Source organism: Callorhinchus milii, unplaced genomic scaffold (assembly GCF_018977255.1).
Source record: "Callorhinchus milii isolate IMCB2004 unplaced genomic scaffold, IMCB_Cmil_1.0 Scaffold11, whole genome shotgun sequence".
NCBI lineage: Eukaryota > Metazoa > Chordata > Chondrichthyes > Chimaeriformes > Callorhinchidae > Callorhinchus > Callorhinchus milii.
The window spans coordinates 12866862-12887034 of NW_024704752.1; the positions used below are offsets into that span (position 1 = coordinate 12866862).

Sequence of the window (20173 nt, forward strand, 5' to 3'; positions counted from 1 at the left end):
TATGATTAAAGGGTTACAAAATGGATGACCTCCTGACATCCTACGTCAGCATGTATTTACCTTCTGTTAAACAACGAACAGCCCGATACGCAGCCTGATGTGAAATGGGATGCTTTGGACTCAAAACTACTAGTGCCATGGAAATGCTCAGAATAAAGGTGCCTTTCCTCCTCTTTTCCCCCCAATTCTTACCCACCCGTCGAATCCCGGTAGAATTGTACTTGAAATCAACCTGTGAGAATACTGTGGAACAGCATTTTTCTAACAGACAATGTGATCAGAGTTCAATCAATTGTGACTTGCTCCTGAAGTGATTGATATTGATAGATTTTTTTTTAATCGAGGCCTTGGCCCCTTTTTGTGCTTTTAAACATTTTCCTCTGCTCCCTACTCTGTGTTTACCCAAACCCACATAAATAGACCTCCACCTACCCATTAGCCCTATTATTACTCACCACAGCACCGCTACACTCTCATCATTACACATTATTATTATTATATGTACCCTTACCCACATTACCTTTCACAGCAGAGACAAAGGGCCACAGGGTTTGCCTTCATGTACAGTATATATTTATATAAAGATAGCCATTGTGTAAAATACATACAGTAACTTACATACTGTCAGAAAAAAACATTGGATCCCTAATGTATACAAAGCAGAAAAAGCAAATACAGGTAAAGGTGGTGTCAATGTAGAACATCTTTCATGCCGTCTATGTGGACAGTTGTACCCTGAATATCTGTAGCTGATCATTCACCCTGTCTGAAGGAGTGAAAGCCAGTCTACGTGCACTTGAACATTTATGTGGGGCCCAGTCTGATTACATAGCTGGGCAGTTTCCAACAACATGACTGCAGATGTCTGCAAATGGGGCCTAGGGAACATGGATGTATGTGTACAATTATAGATCTGTGTGATTCCCAAGTGTCCAACTGTGGACAAGTCCGACTGGGAGCAATTGTGGAACTGTTCAGTTTTCACCACCTGTGATTATGATGATCCCATGTGATTTTTTTAACTTGTGTGCTCAGTGAGAGAGAAAATATACTGAGCTGTAGACTTCAATCCCCATCGAACCAGAAGATGGGTTCAATGAATCATTTTGTATTTTCAATTCAACGGACAGTGTGCTAAGTGGAAATATGTGGTTTTACTGTGTTATCATCTGAACTCAGCCTTTCAGAGAGCCTAGGACACTGTTTTCTCTGTATGGATTCATTGCCTTTCATTATACGGAATTCATTGAACGTGTCAATATTACTGCATTGCTGAATTTCTATGACTCGTGCATTGTTTAGTGCTGCGGCCAAGATTCTTTGTATTTGGGAATCATGAAATAAAATAGTTTCAAAATGAAATGCCCTTTCCTTAATAATAAACAATCCATACGTTTGCTCCAGCGCCGATAATGCAGAAACATCTTGAGGTTCTTCACGGTGTTTATTAATTTAAACTAATCAAGATGAAAGTCTCCTTTGCTCGACTGGCAGTGAGGATTCCTCATGAATATGTGTGTGAGCTTGCCTCTCTTGGTAGCACTCTCTCCTCTAAATCAGAAGTTGAGGGTTCAAGCTGACAATTGGAGGCTGAGTCTTCAGGACAGTAATGGGGGAATGATATGTTAGAGGTGCAACTTTTGGATGAGAAGTTAAATCAGCGTCTCATCCGTTACACGATTCAAACAGACGCAAGTTTTTCAAGTGACCTGGATCAAACATTCTATTGAAGCAATTATGATTTATCTCAACCAGAACACAAGCAGCAGTTTATTAAGCTTACTTAGGCCCACGACTGGTCCAAATATAGACCAGGGCTATAAACAGCATTATAAATGTTACAATATTAGGTTTACACAGCTGGGAAATGTATATGCTACATTTGGTTTGGGGGAAAAAACAGTTCTCATTGCTGTCAAGTCCAGCAGATCATCCCAGAAGTTTACAACACCAGGAGCTAGTAATTTTACTGATTGTCCCGAATCTCCCTAAAGGGTATCTTCTGAGGTCACCTTTCTCCACAACTGACACCAAGCTTCCCGTGTCTGGATGACACCTGCCACAAACCCCAACATTGCAGATTTCCTCTCCACACATTTCATCCACTCACAGTCTAACTGTATTTTTAACGTTTTTGGGGATTTTTTAAAATCAAAATGATCATGTCAGTTCCTGCTACATCAATTTGTTTGCAACCTAAGTTGGCTACAGTATGAAGACTTGCTCTGCATTGTCCTATTCACAGTCCCCGATCAAGAGTAGCATAGGTTAGATGGACGTTAAATTTTGGACTGCACTGTCCCATCAAACATTCCCATGTCAAGTATAACATAGGTTAGATTTATGATAAACCTCCTATCTATTCCATTCCCATTATCTCTCTCAGGACTGATGTGCAGGGCTCTTGTTGCAAGGTCAAGTTCCCTTTACATTGCAATATTAGTTATGCTCAGGTCAGGAATTGCAAGGTTAGAACCTCCCTTCTGGTTCCGAACCTAGCCCCATACAGTAATCCTCTTTTTCCATTACTCATACCAATTATTTTCTTACTGGGACTGAAAATCTGGTACCAATTATTAAGTACAGTGTGCAGTTTTGCGTTGAGACTCCCTAAATGTTCACTTTGGATTCTTATGTCGGTTGGAGAACAATTAAAACATTTATTTCATCAATTAAGGTTAGATTCAAGCCCGGGTCCCAGAGGATGGTCATAAAGACTATGTATAAGATGTTTGTGTCAGTTAAACCTGTCTGCTTTTTCCTTATATACAATGGATGCTGGTTCAGATTTGTTGGGGATGTGTTCTGTACGTCATGGACATCAGGCATTGGGTGTCATTGAGCAGAGAGGGAATGTGATAAAGTACACAGGTTTGAGAGCAATGAAACATTCTGTGTGCAGCTTACTTCCGGGTTTTCATGTCAGAGAGTTTCTTCAGACGTTTCTTCAGCTCCAAGGGGAACTTCTCATAGCATCGCTTACACACGGGCTTCATTTCAAACTCCACAAACTTATTCCTACAAAAGTCACAATAGCAACTTACATCGCATGAATCAGAAAAATAAGAGCACATTAGACAGTCACTTAAATACAAGTGGCAATCGATATACAGGAACCCACGGTTCAAGTTATAATTCAGTGATTTGGGACGGCATTCACTGTCAGAGAGAGGATTCAGAGAATGTTTAGACAAAGGGTTAAAGGCACACTTCAGCAGTATTAATACCACTTTGTAAATTTCAAATTAGGTTTAGAACTGCAGTAAACCTTTTACACTAATAGAATGAAAACTTGATTGAACTGCCTGTTGACGGGGGAAGATAGATCCAATTAATTTAAATTCCTGATCATACTCCAGCATATTCTACATGCCGCAATATGGGTGATGCTCACATATCAATGTAGCACTTAATTGCCACCCATGGCGCAGCTGTAGGTCCACTAAAATAGAAGCAATAAATGGCACAGTGAGCTTGAAATGTGTGTTACTGACAGTAAGAAGCTGGACTGTATCTATTCAAATCAGTCTTACTTAGAATCATTGGTTCATATCTCCCAGTGAACATGAATTTGACATTCTGACAGAGGAGAGACAGACGAGGCTACGAACATTGCCAGAACTCAGAGCTAAATTATGAACTAATAATAATTACTGGATACTTACTTGAGAGTGAGTCTGGTGTTACAGGTGGAGCAGGCGAAACATTGCACACACCAGGACTTATTCAGAGCTGAAACCACTGCAACAGGACACAGAAAGCATTATCTCTTTGTTTGCTCTTTCAAGTCAACCATTAAAGCATCTCAGCTTGTTACAGTTAGTGGAATGTGTCAGCACATCAGAGCTTACCACATCTTTCCTCATTACTGCGAACAGCAAGAGGTGTCTTTCCATTGCAAAGGGAATAGAAAATGTCAGTAGCAAAAAATGGGAATAGCAGAAGTGGATAGGGAAAAAAATTGGGAATAGAAAATATAGATCAGGGAAAGATGGGAACACGGGGGAAAAGATCAGTTCCTTATTAACACTGGGATGTTAGGTACCAGAGCAGTGATTCAGAAGGATGTTCTTACCATCTGCTTCAATCACATGGTTACAGTGAAAACACACGTCTCCAAACAACTGTGGAAATAAAATGGAGATGCGGATCAGCAAGACAGAAAGTAACTGTTAGTAACATGTTTGCAAACAGAGCATGAATCACGTGTAATTTCACAATTACTATGTCAGTTACACAATTCTTAATAGTGATTGATAAAGTCTGCAATTCACCCAATAACATTCAATCAATAAAATCACTAACACAACTAGTAGAACAGTAAGTAATACAGTTTGTAATGAAATTATACTGTAGTAACATAACATTTAAATCCAGCAACAACAGTCTGTACCACCAGCAAATGTATATTTACCAAAGTTAGCAATACACCCACACCAGGTAATTACAGTAATACAAACACTAGAAGTAATGTAAGTGACTGGCTCAGAGAATAATATATTGAGCAACAAGCTTCTGCACAAATAGCAGCACATGTTCACAAAACATACTGAAGCAAGTGAAAGAAACCCCCACATCATGTGTGAATACCTGGTTATAATGCTTCTCACAATAGGCCAGTCCTTTCCTCTCAAAGTGACGATGTCCCAGGAATGGCTTTTCACACATTGAGCAAACAAAATGCTGCAGGAGAGAAAATAGGGAACCTTGTAACACCAGCACTGAACTCTCTGTTTCAGTAAACCTCCTCAGAATGACAGGACATGTGAGAAAGAATGAAAAGTCACCTTGAAATAGCACAGAACAGAGTCGGACAAAACAGGGCTTTGTCAATCATATTGCTCAACTTAACATACTATAGGAATTCATTCTTTAAAACAAATGCAGCACATTCACCAAATGCAGTGCCCAATGCATAGGATGGATTGAATCATTGGCGTTTAGGAAGCAACGTGATTGCAGGACAAGAACAAATGCCCGGAGCTTAGCAAGAAGTCTACTTGAAATCAACGTGAAAGGCTAAAGCTAAGATTCAGAGATGAGGAAGTCTCACAACAGCAGGATGAAATAAATGATCGGAGATTAGGCAAAGGGTACTGAGAACAAACTGGAAATATACTTGATCACTGTCACAGAGCAGTTACAAAGGATAAAGAATAAACCAGAAGATATAGAAAACTTTCCAAAGATTGCTTAGATACTTTGGTAGAAAACAATAACAGAAAGACTTTTGTACCCCATTCTCTCTCTACTTTAGTGCTCTGTCCACTTTTCTCTTGAATGTGGTTAAAACATTTTCAGTACCTTCGTAATAACATAATTTTTACATTTATTCACTGATGTAGATCTCCAAAATTTCCCCGGGGAAATATATTACTGGAAATGATTGAGAACAGTGTTTTAAAGAATTAATTTCTATTGTTGAGTGAAAAACATTGATAACCTGGCTGGGTTGCTTTCCAAAGTGGTCTCCAAAATCTTGCTGTATCCCATTCTTGTGTTATTCTGAAGTGACTGATTCTCTTTGAACTTGTATTCAGATCGATGCCTGGATTTTAAAGACAGAATGTACTGCCAATGACTCACCTCAACATGCCACTGCTTCCCCAGAGCGTTCACCACTCGCCCCTCAATGGGCCGTCGACATGCTCCGCAGATCGGAATCCCCATCTTGTCATGACAGGGCAGGCAGTACAGCTCACCCTTCAGCTCCCGAGCATCAGCAGTCAGCTCCTTCCTGCGTGTTACAAACCAATGGTAGCGATTGATAAGAAACACTTCCAGTGCCCAGTTCAAATTGGCTGGTGATCCGATCAATTTAGTGCCAAGCCAGGTCATTCAAAGGGAAGGATTCTGTAGCACAGCCCAAGGAACATATCCAATTAACAATAAGCTGGTAGCTGCACAACTGGGATCCACATACTCTCCAGTGGTAATATGAACTGTGTGACATCATTCACCAATGCAAACCACAGCTTCATGAGCTCAGCATTGCAGATGGAAAATAAGGCTCTATTAACACAGCCCACTATTGGGACATGAAGCTCTGTCTATTGAATGAAACCGAATACATGAAACGCTATGAAATGAGCAACAATGACCAACTCTGTCAGCTCAATGCAATTGAAAGTAAGCACTCAAAGTTATAAGTAACTAACTCACACCATATACAGATTGGAATAGTATCCCAATACACTGATGCTACTTATAAAGTAGAATTAAATGGGAATCCAAACTTACCCACAGTGGGTGCAGTTGAAATGGTCGGGGTGATAGGCATCATTTTTGTACATCAGATGCAATTCCTCGATGATGAGGTGGCATTTCTGGCAGATGTACTGGCCGAGATACTTAGCTTTCTCCTGGTTGTGGCAGGGTCTGCAAAGATGCCTGTGGGTAAAATACCAAAGTGAGAGAGTCCGGAACTTACTAAATATTTTACCACTGTACTTACATATGTAAGTAAATCTACCTTTAACCCCTCTCGCAGATCCAGCATTCCTTCCATCTCACTACTCTGCCAGCCCTCCTTCCTGCAGTCTCTACTCAACTCATGTGAAATTTTTGATTCGTTGCCAATATTTACAGAATTTTTTGCCTGTTTGAGAATTCTAAACAGGTCATTTAGTCCGAGTTTGACTTAAATCCAGATGGCAGGATTTGTACATGAACTTTGCTGCCAAAGTCATTCCAATTCTGTTAAATTCGATTTATTTTTCGAACAAATTAATAGATGTCAAATTCTATTAAACTTTGTTTTGAACCATATAGCTTTTGACAGAAGATAACTTTATTTGGGAATGAGAAGAGCTCTTATCCCATACAACATCTTTCTCCTTTCATCTCTAAACCCTTGTTCATAAACCAGTCTTTGGATTGTGAGGAGCCTCACATGCTGACTCTGGTAAAAATGGGTTTATTGCAATTTTCCAGTGAGACGTTGAACTGCTTTCCCTTGTTTATCAGGAGAAACCAAAGAAATTATGACCAAAATGGGATTCTTAAGGACTATAAAGTCAGTGTAAAGAGCACATACTGAAGCATTTAAGTGTACTTGCATGTGTCTATAAGTGTGTGTGTGTGTGTTTATGTGCGGTGTGTGTGTGTGAAATTGAGACTAACAGCTGTAACATCTCACCTCCTTGGCCTGCCTGGGTCGCTGTATATGTAACTGAGACGAACAACAGGTGGAATTTCTTGCCCACATGAACAAAATCCAACAAGGTCTTTTCTTTTAATTTTGCGAAATATTTGCTTTTTAAACTTGAGACCACTTCAAACCCGACTGAAATCCGAGCCCTTTGCTGCCAAACATCATTATTCAAAGAGCGCGTACACAGGCCCTAGCAGGGAGGCATGTCTATGTGGGCACACTCTGTCCACAGTGTGTGATTCCAATAGTATCCCACAAGCTGATACCATAAGCTTACTGTAACATGGCTGTTCCTCATGCACAGTTACCTGGTGGCATTGCTGCTGGTATGAAATGACCTCAAACTGTTACAGGAGCAGCAATTCAGGGAGAATGAATTTGGCAGCAAAGGTCTACATCAAATAATCCTATTAAATTTGTTCGAAAAATAAATCGAATTTAACAGAATTGGAATGACTTTGGCAGCAAAGTTCATGTACAAATCCTGCCATCTGGATTTAAGTCAAACTCGGACTAAATGACCTGTTTAGAATTCTCAAACAGGCAAAAAATTCTGTAAATATTGGCAGCGAATCAAAAATTTCACATGAGTTGAGTAGAGACTGCAGGAAGGAGGGCTGGCAGAGTAGTGAGATGGAAGGAATGCGCAATTGGCTGCCGCGTTCGCCCACAAATATACAGTCAATTCACTTTACAGTGTGTTCTGTGAAGCGCTTTGGGACGTCCTCCCGACGTGAAAAGCGCTATATCAAATGCAAGGATTATTATTATTATTATTATTATAAAGTGATCCTGGCGTTTCTGCTAACTAAGACCTCTTTCTGAGCGCTGCAGAAAGGGTTTATACAATGACCTGGTTACATACTCAGTGCTGATCCGAGTCAAGAGAGAGACATCTGTGGCATTTCCAGAGAAAGAGGCTGTGTGTTCTCGGTGGAATCAAGTCACTCATTCACTTTCTCTCGCCCTGGTAAAGCGTCACTAAAGTGCTCTGTGGTTAGCGCTCTGACTGAATCACATAGGAGCTGTTGAGGTTATTTTAATGAGGGCAAGGTTGCCAGCTGTGCTGTGTGGCTGATTTGTCGTCTGAAGTCTTGATACCGCTGCAGATGGCTGGGCTCAATTGCAGGTGTGTGGATTGAGCTGGCCTCCAACTCACACAGCAACCAATGAAAGCCTGATGCATTAGCCTTCCAGCTGCAGATATCAGTGAAGTTACAGTTATTCTGTAGCTATCAATGGTTACTGTCCAAGTGAAGGTCCCATGAGAGTGAGTATCCAGGTCTGGGTTACAAACAATGTATTAAAACACTTTGGAATTCAATGCTTGTTTACCAGTTGCATGTAGAATACAGTCAAGTCAGGGCAATATCAAATGGAAGGATTATCATTATTATTACTACTATTATTATTAGTCGCTGCCCTTTGCAGTAAACCCTATGAAATGCAGTACTTTGAAACATCCTCCCAAAGTGAAAGGCACTAAATCAGATGCAAGGACTATTATTATATTCATTCCAGGACCTTGATCTTGTATGACTTGTGATTAGCCTTCATCTTCTACAAGATCTGTGACCAAGTCTATATTCTGTGAAGTCTGCAGCAACATTCCTTCCTCCAAGAAGTCTGTGAGCACCCCCTCCCCCTCTTGCCAACCTGCAGCTAACACTCTGGATTTAGGTAGACAGGATGCATCCCTCCAGGGAGAGAGTGTGCATTCCATTCCAATAGATGGGAATTTCCATGTGTAGGTGGGATGCATTGAACACTCAGTTTGGTTTGGATTCTATTAAGCACAGTGATGGGTTTGCACGTGTATCAGGCACCCGATTAACCCCCAAAAAATCGTTCCTGATTATTTTCTCCAAAATCTAACCTTCACTTCCCATTTATAAATCAATCATGCTCTCTTTGTTCAGAACTCTCTCACGTCTCTGTTTCTCTCTCTCTCATAATCCCCTGAGTTTGATAGGACGTCAGTTCTAACATTACTACTGTAACTATTTTGCGCAGTCAGATGGAATGAATGGGGCTGCAGTATCTGTACACAAACTATATCTGTTCTTTTGAAACTCGTTCGCTAAAAGTGTCCAATGTTTGACACTGTGGAGGATTCATCCTTAGCGGCATTTTTAACACTCAAAACTCGAGCAAATTTGTTGAAAGAGTCCTGTTCAAACGCTATGAAAGTAGAAAACGAGCTCTATGTGTCTGCATGAATTGATAGAGCTGCTCTTTCTGTGACTCAAGTTATCAAGGTCATTGGTCTGGCTCAGACACACTCACAGCTGCTGTTTCCCTGTTCAGCTTTTCTGTAAGAAAACATCTGTATTCACATAAATCAACTCTCCAAGTTCACCAACCCAAATAAAGGACATTCTGTTCCAATCAACACCGTGAAGTATTTAGAATCTTGGTCAAAATACACCGGACCCCAGCCACAGACCTGGGCTCAAACATACCGCTCCTTACCCACAGTCCTGAACTTTAACACACTAACGTTATTTTCCTTCAGTGCAATCTTGGTGAAGGTGCAATATTCCTGGAAGTCACAAAACCGTGTCTCGCTGTACCTGTGGAGCGAGCACGGAAAGGGGACAGGAAGCTATACATTCTGGAAGAATACGTGGAAAGACAGAAATTTGTGGGAAAAACAGCAGACCAAAAAGCAGACTGACAGACAACGCAGCTGCTGCCACACATATCCGATTAAACACCTCATTTGGCTGTTCTTTTCTTCCCCGTCTAGCTTTTTGCTCTGCTCCCATCCATTGAATTAACTCAATACCTCCCACCCATTGAGCTAGCTGGCAATCCATCCTCGTTTGGAAGATTGTCCTTAGTACACTGCGACTCACAATGCAGGGAATCATTGTTTTACATGATTTCACATGTAGATCAGGAGCACTATGGGTTGGTAGAATGTAAAGCCCTGTTATTTTAAGCTTGAGTGACCCCATAGAGGAGGGGATATTCCGCTCAGAGGGCCCCTTTTGAATCTCAGGAATGGGATGTCAGACTGCACTAACTGGTACGTGCATATTTCTGACGACAATTTAAAGCTCTTAACAATCCCTCATATTGTAGTTTCAGTTCCCAGCCTTTCCTTTGCTCTTGCGCATTTGACCGTGTGCCTGTCCATTGTTGATTGACAGCGAGTTGAGCGGTGGAAAGACGCAGTGACTAGTCCCTACGCTTCATTTCATGCACCAGAACCCACCACCACCTCACCAGAAAAGCACTCGGTTTCTTTTCATCAGCTGCCTGCTTATTCCAAATTCAGTTCCGTGTTTGCAGAGGCAACTGGCAACTTATGCGTAAGAGTGAGTCAATCCGCAAGAGCTCTTGGAGTCACGCAGTCATTCAGGGGCTGATACCAGCTCTCCATCTAACATGAGCTCCAATCCATGTTTATCAGCTCTCTTAAAGACCACTGCGTCTCTCTTCATGAGGGGGTGGGACGGGGAAAAAGGGAGAGAAGGTAAATGAATCCTCTGAGGTTGAGCTGTCTCCATCGCCACTAGAATATCCCAGCAAGGCAGCTGTGCAGTACTCCAGGACATTGTTGATGACTGAAGCTTGGCATCACCTCACCACTGAGGATGTAGTGTTTGAGTGATGCCAAACTTCAATATTAAAATACAGTAGATTGTAGGATCCGGGAAAGACAGTGTCACAAGACAATAGGAATGAATGAATTACAATGACATGATGCAATAAATCTTTGCTTCAACAGAGAGGGGATGCCAAGAGGTGGAAGGGAACGCAGGGTGACATAGATCAAGCTGCGAAAGAATAAGAAGAAAAAGTACAATTGAAAGAATGGAGAAAGACAAGAACATTTGTAATGAATAGAGAGAAATTGGTCACCAGAGGCGATTCTCGATACGACAATAAAAGTGGTGAATGTGGGACACTTCTGTGAGTTTTACTGATCAGAACACACTCTCTGTGAATGCGCACGATATAGTACCTACTTTGTGAGTGTGCAGGACATGCACACTGTCACCAGCACTGAGCCTCTGCGAATGGAATTTGATTCTTTTGTGGGCTGAAAATGTGGATCAATGGAGCAATGCCTCTGTTTTAATATAAAATGGCATAAGATGGATCTGATGGCCCACTTTTGTGTGCCTGGGACCCTCTGTTCTGTGAGTCCCTAAGTTTAAGGATAAGCTTCCGTTGGCCACAACTATCCAATTCATGCTCCCCACACTGACCGCCACCTTCCTGACCAGCTAATTTTAGCCCTTTTGAGAAACGGACACTTGCTGAAAAGTATGAAAAGTGTCTTTTTTCCATCATTTCCTTCTGAAGAATTCCAATAAGTGCTAAATATTGCTGAGACCCAGGACAAAGAATCGGCTTTATGTGCGACATGTTAATGGGAAGTTGAACTGGCCTCTGAGGTTTGGCGAGAACGAATGTTAAGGATTCTATGAATGAAGGCAGCTGTTTCATTCAGGATGTGCTTAACATTGTTCGAACTCTGACCCTGTGGGGTTAATGTAACTTTCTGTTGTGATGTCATGAACAGAGTGAGCGGAAACCTATGGATTTTCATCTGCATATTGACTACAATGGGATTGGGACCACTTGGGCAAGTTTCCTTACTCCACACAGAGCCTTATAATAATCCCTCCAAAACCCAAAACAATAATAAAATGGTCATTTTCAATCTACGACTGTTTGTGGGACATTGCTGTGCGCAATTGGCTGCCGCGTTCACCCACAAATATACAGTCAATTCACTTTACAGTGTGTTCTGTGAAGCACTTTGGGACGTCCTCCCGACGTGAAAAGCGCTATATCAAATGCAAGGATTATTATTATTATGTCAGGACTGACAGAGCCTGCAGTGAATCGTGATCGATATACAGGCTGCCTCACTTCACTGAACCCTTCTCCGAGTTGGACCACTGCCGCCCCACCACAAATGAGATAATAGCTGCAAAACTGGGAAAAAGGCCAGGAGCAAAGTTCCCTGATATTCAGCCACACCTTCAACTACCACTATTCCAGTTGTGACAATCAGGCAGCACTATTCTCCTTCATGAGAATAGTGAAGTGTTGCCTTCTGGTCACTTTTAATAGCAGGTTACTGCAACCCCTGAGCAATAACAACAACAAATTACGTTTGTATAGTGCTTTTCACCATGATCACAACACAACACTGACCATGATCAAAGAGGGTTAATGTTGCCCTGACCATCCCACTGACCATTACTGCACAACCTGTAGCTCGTATACTCAGAATTTGAGTTACTCTACTACCTCTCTGGACTCACGATAATTCAACTTAATTAATTTAGGAGACACAGACTTGTCTTCTATCCAGAGATTAAAAAAAAGATTGCTTGCACTATTCAGCAGGGTTTGAGGCTCAGACAGTGACACTACATTATCACTGACTAAATACTGCCTTTTCATAGACACTTGTTTAAAAAACGCAGTAAATGTTTGGAGGCTGTGTCCAGTTGCCATGCCACCTAACCTCCCCCCTCATTGCCCCCACTGTCCCCACACTGATATGCCTCTGCTGAAACCTCCCATTGTACAGGGAATCCTGTGAGGAATCTGTCACATAGATTCATAGAAAAGCCTCGTTGACAGGATAGACCCCGCTACAGGGATCTCATAATGGAATCACACACAGAAATATCATAAAGCTCGTCGCAGCACGTTTTAGGGCGGAAAATACAAATTCTTTTCATTTGACACACAATCAGCTCCCTCTATTGGTATTAACAATGCTCTGTGCCTATTCTCTGCACTGGTTATATAGTGGAACCACCCCAGTTAGTCAGCCTGATACACACAGCCTTGATCATGTGCAGCACTTGGAAATGTGCAGGTCTCGTGTAATTTACTTACACCTCAGTTTTCCTGAATGAACTAGAGAAGCCGGACTTGGAAGTCAAGAAATCAGGACTGGGAACCATTCTCACAGACTTTCTACTAACTCCAAGGATATCAGCACAGCAGCAGCACCAGCAGGTATGTTAGTTTGTTAACAGCTGTTGTTCTTTTCAATTCTCATTGCAGAAAATAAAGTGAGGGAGAGATTATAGTAACAGGGAAGAGAGAGAGAAAGAAACACAAAAGGAAGAAGCCGGAGGGATAGGAGAAAGAACAGAGGAAATACAAAGGGCTGTACAAACAAATTACTATACTAGCTAGTAAATCAAAGGGAAGGAAAAGTTGTGAAACAAACTGTAAGCAAGATATGAAATGTTTTTAATGGATAAAGAGAATAGGAATGATTTTAGAAATTATTTTATATTTTTGCATTTTATTATTCTCTAATTGTTCGATGAGGATAAAATAGTTTGAGCTGATAAATATTCAGAGCTGCTATTTGTAAAGTCCAGTACTTTATAACTGCAGGAAAACACTGCAACACTAAAACACATCAAAGTGGCTTCTGATTACGGAACTATGACTAAACCTTTGATTCAATCTTCAATCCTATTAGTGACGGCAAATTTTCAATGTTTCTCAAACAAAGTGCACAGAAAGGGTTTCCGTTCAGTCAAAGGCAAGTCACTCATCAATGGTGTCATCAATTACAGTCAGTTGTTTCAAAGTTGGAAATGCTGTAAGAAGCAATAGTTTTGATTAAACTCGTTAAACTGAGACCCTGCGTATGTCCACGACTTTATGGAGAGTTAACCCATTAAAGGTGAGGCAAAATGCTTCAGTTTGCGGAAGGTTTGTGATACTATGAAGCGATGAGTTCGGAAAGCAAACACGCTGAGCGAATAAGCAGCTATTTGTAATGGAATGGGATTGTTCAATGAGAAATCCAAGTAAGGACTCCATTCAGTAACCGGGATGTACCTTGTGTTTTTGGTCAGCTAAGCGTCTGATACATGCGCCCGTCATCACGTGAAAAGTATCCAAACCAATCTCACGTCCATTATGCACCTCTCGCCAAAATGTATCCACCTGATGACAGCTAGCTTCAAATCCACATCCATTTGCAGTTCGCATGGACTGGATATAAATTAATTAACTTTACTGGAGGTTCCTAGTATTTGCCCTTATCGTCGAGTTGCTTAAGTTCCCTGGAGTCTTTCTCCCACTGTGTCAAGACTCCAACCATGAGATATAAAATATTACAAGCATGTAACTATTCATATACCTCTATATGAAGTATTAATGCTTGCTCTTCCCTTGGGTTTGTTCACCATGATCTGCATTGTCCACTCACCATAGCTCCAGATTGAGACCCTTCCACTCTGTTGACCAAGTTGTGTTCACGGCACAATTTACTGTCAAGCAAAGTGTTTTATCTGTCCCAGCAAAAAAATCAGACACAATAGACTGAAAAGCATCATCGGCCGGAACATTTACGTTTACTCAGTGTTGGGGTGGTCCTTGCTCAGCTTCAGGTGCTCCCATCTCAACGACTTGTCGCATGCTGCTTGCTGTCTCAGTGATAGGATTATTCATCACTGTCGTTGAATTTCAGTACCTCGGAGCATGAGAGAGTGCAGTACTTACACGCAGTCGCAGGATTTAATTGTAGAAGGCAATGCCAAAGATTGGCCTTGGGTTTGGTTCAAAACTGCGCAGATCGTTTTATCAAACTGTTGGTAAGGAGGAGGATTAGGGAGTGGGGAGGTTGTCAGACTGAGTGAGGCATTCCTCACATTCTTTCCAAAAGAACAGTTTATATCTGTGGTAATTGAATCCTTTCCGAGGCTCTCTAACAGGCACCACGGTTAGGGAAAACCACTGAGAAGTTCAGCGGTTGCCTGAGAACCCCGAGCACTTTCTACTAATTTCAAGCTCCCAGCTGAACTGTAAGCCTCAGAGGCACTGTGTGAGATGAGAAACTCTGACTGTGCTTCTACCTTTGCACTGGCCTCAGTCTCTTTGCGGCTTGTATACAAAAAAAACAATCTGATGCTGACTTTATGTTGCACTTTTGGCAGTTATTCACCAGGTTTCTGGCAGCAATTGACTGCCAAATGTGCACTATAAGCGAGAGCTCAGGCAGCATGAATAATGCGGCATCCTCAGCCCTGAAGCACGGTATGTTCGCCAGAGATTCAGTTCACACCCAGCAGTATAAAGTGAACGAGTGCAAATCAGGGCAGTTTCCCTGAGGAAGTTCCTGCACTGGACAATTGGGTGACCAGCTCATTGAATAAAATTAGTAAAACAAAAGCCTGATTTTAACAATTCTATAAACTATTCATGGCCCAATTCAGAGGTGTGAAACATAAAAGAAGCGTAAATTCAGTCCACGTTCCTGCATTAACCCCTAGCAGTGTAACTAGAGCAACGTGGAATATTTGAAACAGAAGAAAAAATCTCTTATGCTGCTGAGTGCAGTGATATTTGACAAATAGGTTTATGGCAGGATCTTCACATTACAAGAGCAAATCACCAAGATACATTCCACTCCTACGGACAATGTACATTGTCTGTAATAGACCACACCACTACTGCTGGACACATGAAAGACAAACATTACCACGATATCCTGACCCGCTGTGTCATCAATGCTAACAATCCGGATTTACCAATGTACACTCCTGCCAGGACCATGCAACAGAACTTGCCGGTGACTTCATTCAATCTGTCTTTCTGAATGAGAAAATGAGGATTTAACACAGTACAATTAGGCCTGATATGGGAAAAAAAATTATGAATTTTGTTCTGATAATTGAAATTATAGTCTTCATGTTTCTGCAGGAAGTTAAGACCCTGGGGGAATCTGTTCTCATGTCTCTCTTGCCCCCATGTCCCATTTATCCTGTTACTTTCCAAACAAAACCCTTTGACCTTTGTCTAGCTCAAACATGAGTGAATTTCTTGGACATGCCTTGTTAAGGAGGAGGTCACTTCATTCGTTTCAGCTGTTGTTCTGTCAAAGAGGCGTCAGTTACAAAACATCTCTGGTGGACACTTTATCGGCACCAACTTCTTGCAGGTTTCATGTCACTGCTGCACCCCACACTTCCCTGCCTCCCTTCAGTTAGCTTTATAACTTCAGCACACATTCATTCCACTCCTGCACTTCCTATACAGACCACACCACTACTGCTGGACACATGCAAGACAAACACCTCTTGTACACAGGACTGAGAGTTTGCAATCAAGTTTCAAGAATAAAGAGAAGGCAATATGTCGGTCATAAAACCGAGTGCAAGCAGGGACACTGAATACGATGATTTTGTAACAGAAAAAAAGATTGCGATGAGGTTGCGAGAACATGCAGTGTGAAACGTTGGTGATGGGACTTGTCAATGAAAAACGTGCAATAATAATATAACAATCCTTGCATTTGATTCAGGCCCCTTATCACGTCTTTGAGGCGTCTCAAAGTCCTTCGCAGAATATGCCGTAAAGTGAATTGACTCTATATTTTGTCGGAGAAAGTCTGTAAGGAATTCACTGGGCAGTGCGGGTGAGTTTGCAATTAGCTGCTTTTATTTTCCAGATGCCCATTGAAGTCTCCTGGATGTGAGAGAAGCTCCCATACTATGGCCTATTCCGTTGTGTTCGGCAATGCCAGTAGCCTTCAGACAGAGCAGTGCAGCCAGGAGAGCGTCGAAGAGAACCTCTTCTTCTCCTCTTTCTACGGGATCGTGTTCGTGCTGGCGTTTGTCGGCAACACGCTGGCTGTGTGGGTTTTCTCGTGCGACAAGAACTCAAACACGACCACCAACATCTACCTGATGCACCTGGCGGTGGCTGACCTCTCCTACGTGTTGATCCTGCCCATGCGGATGGTTTACCACCTGAGTCAAAACCACTGGCCATTCGGGGAAGTCCCATGCCGCATCACGGGTTTCCTCTTTTACCTGAACATGTACGCCAGCATTTTTTTCCTGACGTGCATCAGCACTGACCGCTTCCTCGCCATAGTGTACCCGGTCAAATCCATGAGGATCCGGAAACCTCTCTACGCCAACGTCATTTGCATCGTCCTGTGGGTGGTCATTGTGGTGGGGGTGGCTCCCATGCTCGGTGCCCCACAGACGCTTCGAATGGACAACACCACCACCATGTGTCTTCAGCTGTACCGGGAGAAGACCTCCAGCTTTGCCCTCGTGCCCCTCACGGTTGGGTTTGTCATCCCGTTTGTCATCACCGTGACCTGCTACTTGCTGATCATCCGCAGCCTGCGGACGGGAAACCGGATCGAAAAGCACTTGAAGGACAAGGCAATCAAGATGATCATACTGGTTTTGACCATCTTCCTCATCTGCTTTGTCCCCTATCACATCAACCGCTACGTCTACATCCTGTCCGCCAGCGCGGCCCATTCCACCTGCAAGGGCAGGAAGGTCATCGCTCTCAGCAATCGCATTACTTCCTGCCTGACCAGCCTCAACAGCTGTCTCGATCCCGTCGTCTACTTTTTCGTGGGTGAGAAGTTCCGAGAGCGATTCTGCCACTTTGTCTGCGGCCACAGGAAGAGAGCCCAGTCCGTCAGCCACGAGACAAAAACCAACGAGAGCTCCCTCAGCGGCAAGTCAGAGCTGTAATCGCTTCAGTAATCCACATGTGCCATTTCCTGTGTGTGTGTGTCTGGGTGTATGAGTATTTGTGTGCTCACATGTTTGTGTGTGGATGGGACTGTGTGTGTGCGCCTCTATGTGTATGGGTATTAAGGAATTTGGGACAAGGGCTGGTAACTGGATTTGAGATCATCTTATAAAATGGCGAAACAGGAACAGGAACATAGCCTATTCCTGTTCCTATGTTTAAACCTGTGTATGTTGATAGAGATGAGAATTCCCTACAAAGATGCATCAATACCAGATAAAATAAATAACTGGGGGGGAAAAAAAGGTGAGGATACCTAGTGAGTATGTTTAAGGTATCAATTAGAACTTCAGAATGGTGTTTGTTGGAAGTACATTGTTCAGAGTTCCTCACAAGATGAAGGTTAGAAATCTAAATAGGTATATATGTGGTTCTGAGTTTGCGTCTTGTGTCTGTCTAGGCCTTTGGGCATGTATCTCAGTGTCTGTGGTTTGTCCCTCCACAGACCAATACTTGTCACCTTGATCCTTGACATCCAGTGACAAGTTACATTTTTAACAAAATCAAAATTAATCAAGCCTTCCAGCATCAGAACTGATCAAACTAAGACAAGCGAACTTTGAATTAATTGCCCATGAAGTATTTCCGGTACAAGCACATTTAAACTTAGTGGTAAATCTTTTCTGACTTTCATTAAAAGGAAACTTGCCTTGCGAACCCAGAGAGACGCACAGAGTCATCGTGAGGGATCAGTAATCACAATGAGGAGGGCAGAACTTCTGATAAAAGGTAGAGATTAATTTCGAGGTCAGCACTGCTGTAATCAGATACCTTCAGAATAAGATGCTCCTCTGTCAATGGTCATTCTGATCATTATTAACATTCAACTCTCTCCTTTGGCTTCTACTTCTGATCACTTTAACTTTGCCTAATTTTCTTGGATATCAATGTGAAATTGTGGCTTATTCAGTTTCCCAAACCTCTAGGTGTCTCCTTGAGTAAACCTAAGCTGGTTACACCCCCTATTACTTTGTTAAACACTGTATGAATAATCTTTTGTGAGACACCTCCGTATCTGGGACTTTGTGTTAAGTTTGCGATGGGGTATGGGTGTTTATTGATGTTAGATTTCAGAGTCTGAAATCTATCTATCTATTGTCAAGTGCTAAGTACCTTATTTGTTTAAAAAAGGAATTACATGAAAACACATAATGGAAAGATCACTATTTTGCGTACAGAAACTTGCCATCTTATCCTATATCTACTGTTATACTATTTCCTCCCACACGTCTTCTCGTAAACGATCTACATCCCTGCTCTTATATCACCCTCTCCTATCTCACCAACTCATACCAACTCTTCCTACACATCCATTCATACCATCTTCTCCTACATGCCCATTATCGTTATCAGACGCCTGCTGCAATATAGCCGTGCAGATATGGCAATGACAGGGACCCTTTCAATATAGCCACTTGAAATCAGAAAACATAACTCAACCACTACATAACAGTTGTGTTGAATTGGACTAATATTCAATAGATTCATTCTCTGGTTTGAACTAATATCTGAACTGTTACTCGCAATGTAGCACATCCTAACTGGTACTCTACTATAAATCAAGAGCCTATTTATTTCCATATAACCCATTCCAACCCGAACATATCAACATAAGGCACTCTAACTTCACTCTTTGATGTAACACAGAATTTATCCTATGCAACACTACACAGTATTGTAATCATTTCAGTCCTGGGGGAAGGTGGCAGGCTTTGGTTCAACAGTGGAGGGTGCATCTGATCGTTTTTTGGAGCCTTGGGGGCGTTGTTGCCTTCACGGATAGGGAAGCGTTTAAAATTCCTCCAGGAGATGGATCAAGTGGTGTGGTATCTATGGGAACATAGGCTTTATTTGGTCTGGGGAAACCAGTATGGTGGACTGAATGGCTTTTCTCATTCTGTGTTTCAACTGTATGGTTGTGCACTGGTTAAAGCTCACCTGGAGCCAGCAGTCTAGAATTCAGCGAGAGTTCTTGAAACACTCAAGCCTCTGTACCAGACTGTAGTCTCCAAGTCCTTTGAACTGTGCTTTCTTTCTCCTTGATTGGTTTTCCATAAATATTATCCTGTATATTAGTGGCTATTTTAACTTGTATTTGACATTTCTATTCACGATCAGTGTTATGAACCTGTATTTTTTTAACTTGTTTTTGAATATTAAAAGACATTCCTTTTTCCAATATGTAAAATGTCTATTTTTTTTAGGTGTTCCCACACTTCCTATGAAAATATTCTACTTGATCTCAGTCGGGATAAAATTTCTGGTGCTATAATTGGTTCCAGCGCTCATTGGTTAAGGAAGGGTGGAGGGGAATCAGTTCCTGATCACTATCGAGTCAGCCTGATAAGAAACTGCTTAGAAAAAACTGCTGCGATGGTGATCAAATCAACATCCCCTTATAAAACTCTAGAGACACATAACTTACAGGAGGTTTACGCTAGAATATGGTTTCAA

At 41.9% G+C, this 20173-nt stretch overlaps 3 protein-coding genes across 7 annotated transcripts in view; 2 read left to right on the plus strand and 1 right to left on the minus strand.

Annotated features, from left to right (window-relative positions):
* LOC103171937 (unconventional myosin-VIIa) overlaps nucleotides 1–11051 on the plus strand; it is a 46212-nt gene extending 35161 nt beyond the window's left edge. For 2 of the 3 annotated variants that reach the window (XM_007884849.2, XM_007884761.2), the window contains exon 48: nucleotides 12–1362. In XM_007884849.2, coding sequence (XP_007883040.2) covers nucleotides 12–98 — 87 coding nt within the window. In that variant the 3' untranslated portion in view covers nucleotides 99–1362. Of the gene's footprint in view, nucleotides 1–11; nucleotides 1363–10889 lie in introns of those variants that run through there. The other variant, XR_486886.2, reaches the window with a different exon arrangement.
* Nucleotides 1342–20173, minus strand: part of lims2 (LIM zinc finger domain containing 2) — a 28170-nt gene continuing 9338 nt past the window's right edge. For 2 of the 3 annotated variants that reach the window (XM_007884624.2, XM_007884573.2), the window contains exons 5-11: nucleotides 6241–6390; nucleotides 5587–5737; nucleotides 4591–4683; nucleotides 4076–4124; nucleotides 3666–3741; nucleotides 2908–3018; nucleotides 1342–1596 (exon numbers count right to left, since the gene is read on the minus strand). In XM_007884624.2, coding sequence (XP_007882815.1) covers nucleotides 1572–1596; nucleotides 2908–3018; nucleotides 3666–3741; nucleotides 4076–4124; nucleotides 4591–4683; nucleotides 5587–5737; nucleotides 6241–6390 — 655 coding nt within the window. In that variant the 3' untranslated portion in view covers nucleotides 1342–1571. 3 annotated transcript variants of the gene reach the window in all.
* Nucleotides 12852–19894, plus strand: LOC103171671 (uracil nucleotide/cysteinyl leukotriene receptor). Its single transcript, XM_007884483.2, has 2 exons — nucleotides 12852–13150; nucleotides 16608–19894. The coding sequence occupies exon 2, from the start codon at nucleotides 16651–16653 to the stop codon at nucleotides 17656–17658; it is 1008 nt and encodes a 335-aa protein (XP_007882674.1). The 5' UTR covers nucleotides 12852–13150; nucleotides 16608–16650; the 3' UTR covers nucleotides 17659–19894.

What these genes read in the sequence shown, in the direction of transcription:
- LOC103171671 (XM_007884483.2), top strand. Translation starts at nt 16,651, where the DNA reads ATGGCCTATTCCGTTGTGTTCGGCAATGCCAGTAGCCTTCAGACAGAG.